This window comes from Colletotrichum abscissum, assembly GCF_030869225.1.
Source record: "Colletotrichum abscissum strain IMI 504890 chromosome Unknown Scaffold_105.1, whole genome shotgun sequence".
In the NCBI taxonomy this organism is placed as follows: domain Eukaryota; kingdom Fungi; phylum Ascomycota; class Sordariomycetes; order Glomerellales; family Glomerellaceae; genus Colletotrichum; species Colletotrichum abscissum.
Genome location: NW_026849994.1, coordinates 1 through 11,426, shown reverse-complemented (window position 1 = coordinate 11,426; position 11,426 = coordinate 1). Strand labels below are relative to the sequence as shown.

Genomic DNA, 11,426 nt, shown 5'->3' with positions numbered 1-11,426 from the left:
CCAGCTATTCAGGATGTAGCTAAGGATGCCTCGTCCTCACCGGTTGCTGCATACCCACGCCGTGCCGAAGCAGATCGTGAGCGTCTCCGTCGTGGCTTTTCCACTAGGAACAAAAATTCGTGCCCATCAGGCAATTCACCAAGAGGCCAGTTTCCATCTTCCTGGAACCAGGCAAGAGCCTCGAGGGGTTCAGCGTGATCAACATAGAACTTAGAATTCACGCCCGACACCATTCCGCTAGCATCGTCGGAGTTAAAAAGCCGCCCGCAGAGCTGCGCCTCGCGAACATAAACAATCGGCGACGCCTTTAGCACATCAGCGGCATGGTCCCGAGCATAGTCCATCGAAACGTCGGAAAATCTGATATCTTCATAACTAGTCAGCAACAAGTTCGCCAGAGGAGTCTGGTCCATACCTCCGATTGCCTTCGCGAGGGCTTTACACGCTGCTGGATGGGAACTCATAATCCCGAGCACATCATCGTCGTCATCGATCAAGTTCAAGAGAAGAGTAGTTGCGAGCCTCTGTTCTCGGTAATTGCTGTGGACCACCAGTTGGGTGATCCAGCATACTCGACGATTCGCATGCTCCCAGCGGCAAGCGAAAGCATTTCCTGCTAGAACGCCATCGATATGGATGGTGACATATGTGTTGTTCGATCCCTCGGGAAGACATTGCACCCGTAGGCGGTCTGCGCTCATCTTGACACGACTCCCTTATGACATTTTAGCAAGATATTGACAGATCAAGGGTAGGAGAGTGATTACCAGGACTCCCAGGTCCTTCATTGCCCCAGACGCCGTAGTTCTCGCTGAAAAGTTTTGCAGCGTCCTTCAACATGGCGTCAGTGACTTGTTGGCCATTGAAGTTGCTGACAAGCTTTGCCATAGTCTCTGTTGATGTTTTCCTTCGTTTTCGACGGGGATCGTCTGCTTCGAAGGTTTTAACGTCGGGAAAATCAGAGAATCGCAAAGACGGGGAGCTTTCTGGCGCCATAGTCGAGCAGATGTTGTTAGTCTTATGGGAGTTGGTACGCCAACTCGCGAGGTGATCACTGGCAATTCGGATCAGACGTTAAACGCTCAGCCTTTTGGCAGGCGCTTCCATCACGCAGCTATTGGCCCTTTCCTCAGATGAGGGGCAGGCACACGAAAAAATACCCACTTCCTCATCAGCAATTGGTGACCTTCCTGAATGTGGGGCGTGTGCTACCCCTCCAAGGGGGAGAAGTAGATTCTGTCTGTCTATTGGTAGTTTCCTCAAATGTGGGGCGCGTGCGATGCTACCCTACCCTGGCTCATGGTATCTCACTGCCTGTCACGGCTCCAACGTGCGTCTACATTACTAACAAGCGTGCAAGCTTCTTATCCAGGTGTGGTTGACGTACGTTCACTCCCAGGGGTCGCTAGGATAATCACAGGCCGACATTACCAGAAACGAAGCATAATTCGATGCAATTGCCACCGTAAGCCCAATGAGGACGTCACAAGGTTGGACCAACTCGGCAAGGGAGATACTACTGGATCATCCAAAGCGACCGATTCGAATCATGACCTGATTACGCGTGCTTCTTCTGCGAATGAACCCCGCTGTCTGGTCGCTCGGCTTCCGAATGGCATCCACTCGAAGTATAATAAGGCAGCCTTAAGAAGGCTTGTTGATCGCATGGTTCGCAATGCAGCAAAGGCTCAAAGCAATACAGTCCATCTCATTATGTCTACCTGGAGAGAATACCGACGAATGTCCGAGACGGAATTGGCGATTTACGGCCGAAAATACTCACAAATTGCTGAAGAGAACCATGAGCGTATATCGGTTTATATCAAGATTTTCGACACAGTGGTGGTAATTGAGACGGATGAAAATATTACGATACCCAAAGCCGATTTCGACCAAACCATGGCGAAGCGCGGACAAAATATCGCACTTCGGCGTGCTCTTCACGGCTAATCTATGAGGATACCAACAAGTAGAAGGACGATCTGACAGAGAAAGTCAATTCATCACGGTTAAAGGCTTGATACTAGATTGATCCGCACCATACGAGTTTCAACACAAGTTCGCAACAACGAAATAAGACAGCAAAGCGAAGGATGTGCGAGCAGTTTTTGGTAGTTCACTATCATGGGTTTTCGACGCGCTTCGCAGCTGGCACGTCAGGGAGAGGCACAGGAAAGCGGCAAAGTAACACTGCCGGAGGCCAATACTTGGACAACAAAAGCTCATCAACCAACGACCAACTTCTCTGTCCAGCTAGCCGATTACATACTGATGCTATTCAACGCCAAAGGTGCAGATGTATCCAAAGTCTAAGAATTATAAGAGAGCGACTGGAATTAAGAACAGATAAATAACGAATACTATGATTTGGAAAGGGTTGAGTAATCATCCTTGCGTCATGCGTCACCATATGCTCCAGATCAGAAGAACGCGGCGTGCATCAAGACGTTCACCAATGAGGAGGAATTAGGCTCAGCTCAAAATTTCCTCACATAGCCGAAGTATTGAGCTAAGCTTCCGGATCTGGTCAACTGTGCAGAAGACTTCGTCGAGCGTGCGTGGTTTGCTGCCTCTGGATGAATGTAGAGGCGTTTGCCCGTCGCTGGCTCACAGCTGGCCCGCCAAGGTACTGGACTTGCACAATCCTGCAAAATTCGTGGCCTAGACTGAAGGGACCCCGTTGCATTCCGGTCGACATGGGGATCTTCCGAGCCCCTCTGCAATTTCCCTACTAATGCGAAAGAGAAGAGCTGATCATGTTGCTCATGACAAGCATCGCTCTGTCACTCCTCCATGGGTTCTAGCCTAAATTCTTTGTCCGTCTAGCTCATAATCATATTTTGTAGAGATGTTCGAAAGACTTTTAGGATGTACCGTAAGCGGTGCTATGGCTTGGCTTTTGCGTAATGCTGCAAACTTTTCGCTTCTACCACAGCGTCATAGAGTAAATACGTACTCTACCTGACGGTGACGAGCCAAACGCGAGTTTCAGAGAACAATGAACGTCTGAAAGGGCCGCCGGGATGAATAGGGGTCTGTACTATCGCTAATAGCACGTTTATAAAGATATGACAGATCGTTACCTTGCGTTCAAGAGTATCTCGGCCTAGCTGCCACAATAGCCTTGTGTCAGGCAACCAGGCAACTGATTACAGACTGCGAACGCATATCAGGCAACAGGCCAGCTCATCCCGTCGCGCGAGATACCCAAGATTTCCTGTGCAAAATGATCCGCATAATCTTGATATAGAAGCAACCAGGATAGCGTTCGTATTACAGCATATACATGAGATTATGGACGTGGTCTCGCATTATCACCTCGCATAGTCCACTCGCAGGCCATTGGAGTCTGAGAGAAGCCCCTCGGTAGCAGGAAATCAAGCTGTCTCAGGCATGCCGAGCCTGACTTGCGGCGCGGCAAACACAAAGCGACTCAGGCCGGGCTGTAGAATCTCTAGCATGGGCTGAGGTGATGCTAGTTTCTGTTTCCGGTCATAGATGGGAGGCTCTGCAATAGCAGAGCACTATAGAAAGTCCACGCTTCTCCTCGCACTCGTGTCTCGTGCTGGTGTGAAATGACTCAATATATTCATCATGGCGTCAGAGCATGACTCCTACCAATTCCTGACATTGCTCTTAGTTCAGACTTTAAGTAGTCATGCAACTGCCATCTTCAAACAAGCAGTGGCAATACTAGCTGACTTCATATGGAATGCGGTCGTTGTTTCCCAGTCGGTTAGCAATGACGACTCTTTTTACCCGGCGGTACTGCGATGGACAAGCACTTGCAAAGGGCTCTCGAGGAGACACCAAATAGTGGGCTTGGACGAGGCTCCATGGCTGAGCCATTTACGAATGGGAGATATCGAGGGACCTGCCGACAAGCCACTGTTCTTCACCCCAAGTCCCGGCAGATGCTATTTCTCCTTGAGGGGCAAATTCTTCTGGGTAAATCGGCAAATCATGCGAACAATGCCGGGAGGGCGAAGAGAAACGATTACGATCAAAAGTTTCGGCCGAGATCCGACTGCCATCAAAGAACTTTTGCGGTCGATCAAAGCAGACTACTTCGAACCAAAGCCTGGCAAGGTAGCGATATACGAAGCTTCGGGCGATCAGGAGCCCAAGTGGGAGTTGGTCACATCGCAGTCACGCGATATGTCTACCATTGCCATGGATCAAGAGCAGAAACTGGCCGTAGTGAAGGACTTGAAAGACTTCCTGGAGCCGACTCAGTTCAAGTACTACTCTGAGCGAAGTATTCCGTTTCGTCGCGGGTATCTGTTCCATGGGCCCCCAGGGACTGGGAAGACATCTTTCTGCGTGGCCTTGGCCACTGAGTTTCAACTTGATATCTATATCATAAGCGTTGGTGCGGTAGACGACAAGTCTCTTGGTAAGCTGTTTCGACTGCTTCCGATGAGATGCATTGTACTGCTTGAGGATATCGAGACTCCTCAGAGTACACACAAACGCCCGCAGCCCCCTGAGCGACGTCAGGAACCACAACAAACGCAACAGGTCACCGACCTCACACGCTCGGGCCTTCTTAACATACTCGATGGCGCTGGGGCCCGACACGGACGTGTTTTGATCATGTCGACCAACCATCGCAGCGAACTTGACCCCGCTATCACCAGACCCGGGAGAGTGGATATGGAGGTCGCGTTTGCGTTGGCGAACCAGGAAACCGCGAGACAACTCTTTCGTTCCTTGATCCTCACAGGCTCTTCCATCACAGAAGAGTCCGCAAATACCAAGACCGCCGACACGAGTCGTGACTTCGCAGCAGAATTTGCAGAGAACATTTCCGAGGGCGTGGTCTCTCAGGCAGAGTTGCAGGGGTATCTGGTACGGAGGAGGCGTGATCCGCAGGCTGCTGTGGATGAAGTTTCTGCATGGTTCAAAGAGAAAAGTGGTCTACTGATAGACTGAAACTGATTCAAGAGGACGCAAGCCCTCTGATTCTTTGATGGGTCTGGCGAAGAAGTGTTTTGGGATCGAGGATATGTGTTCATGAAAGTAGCCGTGAATGCGGAAGTGGTTGAGACGGCAAAGTTTATGGACGAACGAAAACATGTACTGAGAGCTTATCGTGTATTCGGCAACAACAACGATGTGTTCAAAAGACAGCCTTGATGTCTCGTTATGCATGATTGGAGGGGTTGGCCGACATTGAATCGACGCCCGCTTTCGGAGCTCTTGAAGAGTGCACTCGAGAGAAGACGGCCCCAAGTCGGTCAAGAACTGAAGCAATCGGGAGATCCTTCGCGTCTGTGAAATATCGATATCTTAGAAACATCGTTGGTGTGGCCGTGGCTCTCATTTGAGGCCCGTACTGCGAGTTCAAGCAACTCAATGTTGCTTTTCGCCATCGCAATAACTAGCTCTTCCAATTCAACTACGCGCAGTCTGAGCTCTGATATTTCGCGATACCAAGGTGGCGGCGAGGGCCCTGATGGCAAGTCCTGTGTCTCCCTATACTCCGTTAGTGTCATCAACTAATCGGACCGGAAATGGCCTATACCTAATCTGACTTCCCAGCTTCTGTGTCAACGTTTCGCTGGGGGGCTGGGGACGTGGTTTCTTCTGAATCTTCGATGGCATCAATTGGCTCGATGAAGCCGCTGGTGTCCGTTCCTTTCGTTTTACGACTCGAGAAGACTTAGTCTGGTCGGCAGGTAGCAAGCTTTGGGCTTCGATCTTAACCGTCGGTAGGCTGCCTGATGTACTGTACGTCGTATTCATGTTGCTGTCGTGGACGATGCCTCGAGGTCCTTGAGAACCACTGAGACGGTCCCCGACGTTCACTTGGAGATTTTTCTCTGGCTTTACTATACCACTGGGACGCCCCGACAAATCTGCAGGTGTGAGCCTCCTATCGAGAAGCGTCAACGCCACTCTGACGTACCTGGCTTCTTTTCGCGGTCGAGGGTTGCTTTGAAGTCGGCAAACATTGCGTTTTGTAACTGGAGGGATGCCCTGCTAAGGAGGGTCGAATGCGTCCTTCGGGCGGTTGTGCGAGTAATGGATGGTCTCTGACAATTTGGACCCGAAAGTTCTTTCTTTAAACGCGATGAGAGGATGAAGCTATGGCGACTTGGGTGGTGGGAGATTTTTCCGGTACTTTAAATGTTTCACTCCGGGCCCGTAGACACGACACTGGCGTCGAAGAAATCAATGTAGCAAAGAAATCATGAGGACTCCACTCACTGCATTGGCCAGACCGGGAGACTTCTGAAAATGGTGCCCAAGTTAACTCTCCACTGGCAATCCGCCAGTAAACAGAACTGCGTGGCTGCCGCGCGCATGGTGTTCACTCAGCGCTGCACAGTAGAACGCCAGCAGATCTTCGCCCAATGCAATTCCGGTATTCGTTACCTCCCGGAGTTATTGTTCACACTCGAAGTGGCTGCTCGCCCTTGATGGCTAGGGATGATTTTACGAACACCTCCAGATACCCACCCTCACGGACCTGACTGCCCAATGCAGACGAGGCAGGCCCAGCCAAGTTGCTCATATCTCCGCATGGGGACCCCAGCGCGCTGGTACACGGCCGAGGGGTGGCTTTCAGACGACTTGAGGAGGTACACAGACGGGACTCTGTTGGCGAGACAGCGTCGGATGTCCCATGCCCCTGCATCATGCGGCGACAAGGATGGAGAGAGCACATCCACAGGATCTCTCGCAGTGAATCGAAGAGGAGGGGTGCAGGCACGCCTCCCCGGTCCGAATGCCTGCCAACCACGAACATGGGTACATTACCCAGTAAAAGGAGGCGTGCCTGGCTTTCTTCCTGAGCAAGCATTGGCTTTGTTCCCACGCCCCGCTAGATCTTCAGCCTCCGTAGATGGTGGGCAATGAGCGACCAATCACAATGGGCCCTGTGAACGGCCACAGCCCGTCGGTGGATACGCCAATATGAATTCGTACCCTTGTTCAAATACCAGGCGCAAACAAAAAAAAATGATCTGCCAGTTGCTTCTCGTTTTGACCGGTGTGGACACTCAAGCACAGCGGTCAATGGAACGCATGTCTATCATGTCCACGTCGACTGTTGCAGCCTCGTCGCCACTGGGCAGCTGCGCTTGAGAAGTTGGCCCTTCGTCCGGGTACCTGCGGTTCGCAAAGATACACCCTGGTCACAGTCCTGAACCCACTTCAGCTGCAGGTGTCTTGATCGCCTCCTTCGAGCAGAGTTACGGTTGAGTCTGCAAGATTGTGTGACGGAAGCGCCACCTCTGGTAGAAGCTGGCATTTTCTTCCGACGGCCAGGACGACAGCACGTCGAGGTGTCGCTGCGCATCGCAATAACCCTTCGTCAGTGCCGTTATTGACTCGACTTCGCTGTAGTCAAAACAGGCGTAGCCGTTGCTGGTGGGCCCAATCATCAGACGACTGGATGCCACGCGACTACACGCTAACCTTATCGAATGTGGCATACAGGCCAATGCGCCCGTGTCAGAGCGTCCGCTGGCTGCAGCCCTCCGACTGGGGTGCTGCACGCGGATTCAGATCCGTTCATCCCGTAGCGTTCCTTCAGGGAGCGGGTGTCTGCGTAGTGTACATGCACCATGCTCGGTGATGCAGGGGTTTTCAGCGGTCGCCACTCCTGCGGGCTAACCAGCGCACGCCCCTACCCCGGCGCTGTCTGCGAACGACGGAGAATGGAGGGTAAGTAGCACACGCCCCAATCGCCCTCGCGTAACGCCCCCCTTCACCCAGGCGCAGGGATGAGGTTCCGGCCGCGGCGCTGGCTCGGCTTCCGCACCACCGGCGTGGGGCCGTCTAACCCCGCCGCGCCAGGAAAGTCCTGGGACGTCATGCTCGTCGGAGCGTGGTCGCGCGCCAAAAGCGCAGGCCATCACTCCGCAGGTCCCCGCCGTATCTCTTGGTGCTGTCTTTTGTACGAGCCCGTCACTGGTATTAGTATTCGAGCGTACGGCCTTCACGATGTATTGTGCAGTGTATCGAATAGTAAACGCTCCTTCCTTTGATGCCATGTCTGCCCTCTCCTACAGCACCCAGGCGGGAACCTGGCAAAAGCGACTTGAAGGTACGAGAGATTTCTCTGTCCCGCGCCGCCGGGTCTGAACAGCGAATAGATGCCTGCCGGGAGGCCAACATCATGCCACCTGTGTTCCAACTCGTCTCCGAACGGCGAGGTAAGCATACGCTGCTGGCTATTTAAGCGGTCCTGACTCTTTCACAGGGCGGCGCACGGCTTGGTCTAGCCGGGTGACCGTCCACGGTCGCACGCTCTCGGCTCGGTTCTGGTATGACGGGAAGAACTTGAACAATGCAAAGGAGGACGCCGCAGAAATGGCTCTGAACTACCTCACAGGTTCGGATCATAGGCAGCCGACTTGGATTCAGTGGTTGTGACCGAAAGTCGAGAGGACACTGCACTAGAAGCATTGCACTCGAAGATTCATCAGCGCAAGATCGGAGCCGGATCGAGATAGCACATCTAGGAAATGAAATGAAACCATTCAAGCTTTTATGGTAGATTCAAGGTGACTAGGTAATCCGATTGCTTTTCTGCCTTCAGTTCCCCCCAACACCACCGGTCTTTACACACCTGCATCAGCCTACATCTGTCTTTCCTGGCTCGGCAGTTGCACTCATCTGGAGTAAGCCCGGCCTGATCTGGAAGTGAACGATGTTTCTTCCAACCGTTGCCGACAACGTCGATTCGCATAAGCCAACTCAGCTCAGCATCTGAGTTGTTACATTGAATGCCACGAAACATGACGGAAGAGTTTGAGAAACAAGATTTGTGGCAAGATAACAATCTAACAAACGTAGACTTTCCTTGGAAGACTATCCGGGATCATGTGGCAGGCTTGAATCGTTTGCAAACCGGTCAGAACACCCAACAACTCCACGACTGCTGGGATCAAATAGTACAAAAAGAACCCCTCGATCCATTCGCCTTTACCGCTGAGGATTCGTTCCCCATACGCGCTGGCTTTTAGTAGCCCAGTTAGCTGAAGAGGTTCCCACAATGAAAGTGCTGCAACCCTTCTGGTTCGCCGACGGCAATCCCCTGCGGGAGACTTGTACTGTAGTCGCGTCGCTATTCAGCCTCAGGCATTCTGCACTTGAGGAGTCCTGATTTATGAATCCTCGGGGAGTCGTCCTCTTGATGTGCAAGAAAGCGTGTGCAAGTGAGACTCGGCTGCTCGCGAATCTCATGGGTGTTACTGGAGGTTGTTGTCTGATTGTGTTCTGGTGTATTGAGAGATCGCATTGAGTGGTCGCATTTCCAGAATTGCACGCAGACGCGTCTATAGGACTGGAGTTGTTGAGTGTTTTCCGTAAGGCGACATCATTCGGGGTTGAGCTGGACTTTTCTGAGGACTATTTGAATTAGCGTATGCCAGTTGCTGAGTGGGAAGATCAGGGAGCCAAGTACGTGAGAGATTGGTCAGCAGCTGACTGAAGAGTGAGGTGTTGAGTTTCTTCATGCCTATTACGACTGCGTCGGTAATCGGAGCTGAACTCACAGGATCTGCATCCGTAGGGTTTGTTCGCAGTATGGATCATTTTGGGAGAATCGAGGACATCATTTAGCCCGTAGCGTTCCAGACACATCTTGTCTGTCAAGGAATGCTCTCTATCATGCGTGCGAATATGGCGGATGAGGTACAATTGTATCTTAAAGCGTTTCGGACACAATTTGCATCCAAACGCAGGCACTACATTGTGTGTCTTAGTATGCCTCGTGAGTTCCTGTCGTTTCTTGAAGCGTTCTCCACAATCTTCGCATTTTAACCGGCGCTTGTGGAAAATGAGTTTAGGCATGGAGATCGTGCTTGGGAGAGTGTTCTCCCGCCTGGCTTCTTTGTTAAACTGTCAACATACTCGGCGCTGATGGAAGGCTAAAGGGGTTCAGATGGCGACAAACCTGACTAGTGGAAAATTTGTTGCTGATACGAGCAGTGAGATCGTAGTACTGACGAAGGGATTGATGGATGCAAACAATTTCTCAATGGGAAGAACAATGGCGGACGACTGATGATAGGGATCCCTGCGTTCGGGTGTGACAATACTCGTCCGGTCGCTCCTTTGGATGGGTTCTTCAGGCTCAGGAAAGGTACCGCAGCTTCTCGGGAAGACTCGTGAGGCGTATGGAGTGACGGAAACGGAATTCGTTGATGCTTATGAGGAAATTTGAAAATGGAGGAGACCGCAAACTCAGAGTTGTCCGTAATTTCCCAACACACTTCCTGGGCACCGAATTTGTGGCAAATTGTGCTGAGCTGGGCTATTCCGATATTGGAAAGCTTGCTATCCGGAGTGCAGGGGCTGGACTTCTCTAATTGCCCCCTGCATTGGAGATTGGAGCGGTCAGCTTTCTTTTGCGTGCACAAGGTACCGTGTCATCTCATGCCTTGATTTGGGTGCTGTCAAACATTGTTGCAGCACCATCAGGAAATATCACACCCTCGCCCTTGTCAGGGGCTGCCAGAATGAAGCAGTCATAGCCCAGGCTACAACCGGATCGTCAAGTCGCGCCCGCCTGATCAGGGTCTGCTTGTTTTGCCGGCCGCACCTCATCTCCTGTCTTCTCTCAGCCTAGGACGGAACTTGGTAAGCACGTCACCTTGAATTTCCCCACTTAACTGCCCTGTCGCCAAGGAACCAGGCATAACTAAGCAGAGACACTCAACCAAGAAGCCGAAAGCCTCCAAGACGACATTCCTAGCTGCAGAGCTCCAACCCGGTATGAACCGCTCAACAAATAGCCTGAGGCATCAGAGAGCTTGGGACTCAATGACTACACCTCTTCCGGGACGCCTAAAGCTCCTCGGCATTCCTTCAGGTCAACGCAGGACATCCGAACCCTCATCAAAAGCCAGACATCCAACTCTACCGATAGATACCATGGTTCCTCCGACTTCTTCCAGGCTGTGTGCCTTACCCTACAGAAGTGGAAACTCGAATAAGTCGACATGAGACCCATACATAGAGGAAACTACGGGGGCAATCAGGGCTACCTACCGTGAGGAACGAGGACACAGGCCTCCAGAGTGCCTTACTGACTCGACATGAGCGGTTTTTGTGGACTGACGACGCTTTGGCTTGTGAAATTGACATCGTAGAGGCTCTTCGGAATGTGTAAATCCTTCTACTATCCGATTGTTGCGCCTTACCTCTCGTGCAACGAAGTAGGTTAACTCTAGTGCAATGGGCCATGTTCGTCTGGAGGTTGAAATGAAGTTACGGAAGGGCAGTTTCTCTATCTAGGGAAGCACATCCCATTTAACACACAAAAGCTATCAAGCAAAGCTGCGGCCGCCCGCCTGTCTGGTCCTCGAGTCTCGGCCGGTGACTATGTGAATCTCGATGTCGAACGACGGTCTCAACTCCGGAGACATCTGTATCGCTAGTCGCATGTGCTCATCCACCTTTCTCTTCAT

General features: G+C 51.8%; 7 protein-coding genes across 7 annotated transcripts; 3 read left to right on the top strand and 4 right to left on the bottom strand.

Moving 5' to 3' along the window:
* Nucleotides 1-8: 8 nt before the first annotated feature.
* Nucleotides 9-996, bottom strand: CABS01_16517 (uncharacterized protein; the record flags this gene model as incomplete). The annotated part of the gene is made up of 2 exons (XM_060549847.1): nt 9-715; nt 768-996. The coding sequence occupies 2 exons, from the start codon at nt 994-996 to the stop codon at nt 9-11; spliced, it is 936 nt and encodes a 311-aa protein (XP_060405449.1).
* A 717-nt stretch (nt 997-1,713) lies between these two features.
* CABS01_16516 (uncharacterized protein) lies at nt 1,714-1,950 on the top strand (the record flags this gene model as incomplete). The annotated part of the gene is made up of 1 exon (XM_060549846.1): nt 1,714-1,950. One exon carries the CDS (start codon nt 1,714-1,716, stop codon nt 1,948-1,950), a length of 237 nt encoding a protein of 78 aa, XP_060405448.1.
* Nucleotides 1,951-3,972: 2,022 nt separating this feature from the next.
* CABS01_16515 (uncharacterized protein) lies at nt 3,973-4,935 on the top strand (the record flags this gene model as incomplete). The annotated part of the gene is made up of 1 exon (XM_060549845.1): nt 3,973-4,935. The coding sequence occupies one exon, from the start codon at nt 3,973-3,975 to the stop codon at nt 4,933-4,935; it is 963 nt and encodes a 320-aa protein (XP_060405447.1).
* Nucleotides 4,936-5,478: 543 nt separating this feature from the next.
* On the bottom strand, nt 5,479-5,946 carry CABS01_16514 (uncharacterized protein; the record flags this gene model as incomplete). Its single annotated transcript, XM_060549844.1, has 1 exon — nt 5,479-5,946. A coding segment is annotated over one exon (468 nt), but the record flags the coding sequence as incomplete, so codon positions are not given.
* Nucleotides 5,947-7,007: 1,061 nt separating this feature from the next.
* Nucleotides 7,008-7,391, bottom strand: CABS01_16513 (uncharacterized protein; the record flags this gene model as incomplete). The annotated part of the gene is made up of 2 exons (XM_060549843.1): nt 7,008-7,116; nt 7,204-7,391. 2 exons carry the CDS (start codon nt 7,389-7,391, stop codon nt 7,008-7,010), a joined length of 297 nt encoding a protein of 98 aa, XP_060405445.1.
* A 610-nt stretch (nt 7,392-8,001) lies between these two features.
* Nucleotides 8,002-8,385, top strand: CABS01_16512 (uncharacterized protein; the record flags this gene model as incomplete). Its single annotated transcript, XM_060549842.1, has 3 exons — nt 8,002-8,056; nt 8,106-8,165; nt 8,213-8,385. The coding sequence occupies 3 exons, from the start codon at nt 8,002-8,004 to the stop codon at nt 8,383-8,385; spliced, it is 288 nt and encodes a 95-aa protein (XP_060405444.1).
* Nucleotides 8,386-9,402: 1,017 nt separating this feature from the next.
* CABS01_16511 (uncharacterized protein) lies at nt 9,403-9,807 on the bottom strand (the record flags this gene model as incomplete). Its single annotated transcript, XM_060549841.1, has 1 exon — nt 9,403-9,807. The coding sequence occupies one exon, from the start codon at nt 9,805-9,807 to the stop codon at nt 9,403-9,405; it is 405 nt and encodes a 134-aa protein (XP_060405443.1).
* Between the last annotated feature and the right edge of the window lie 1,619 nt (nt 9,808-11,426).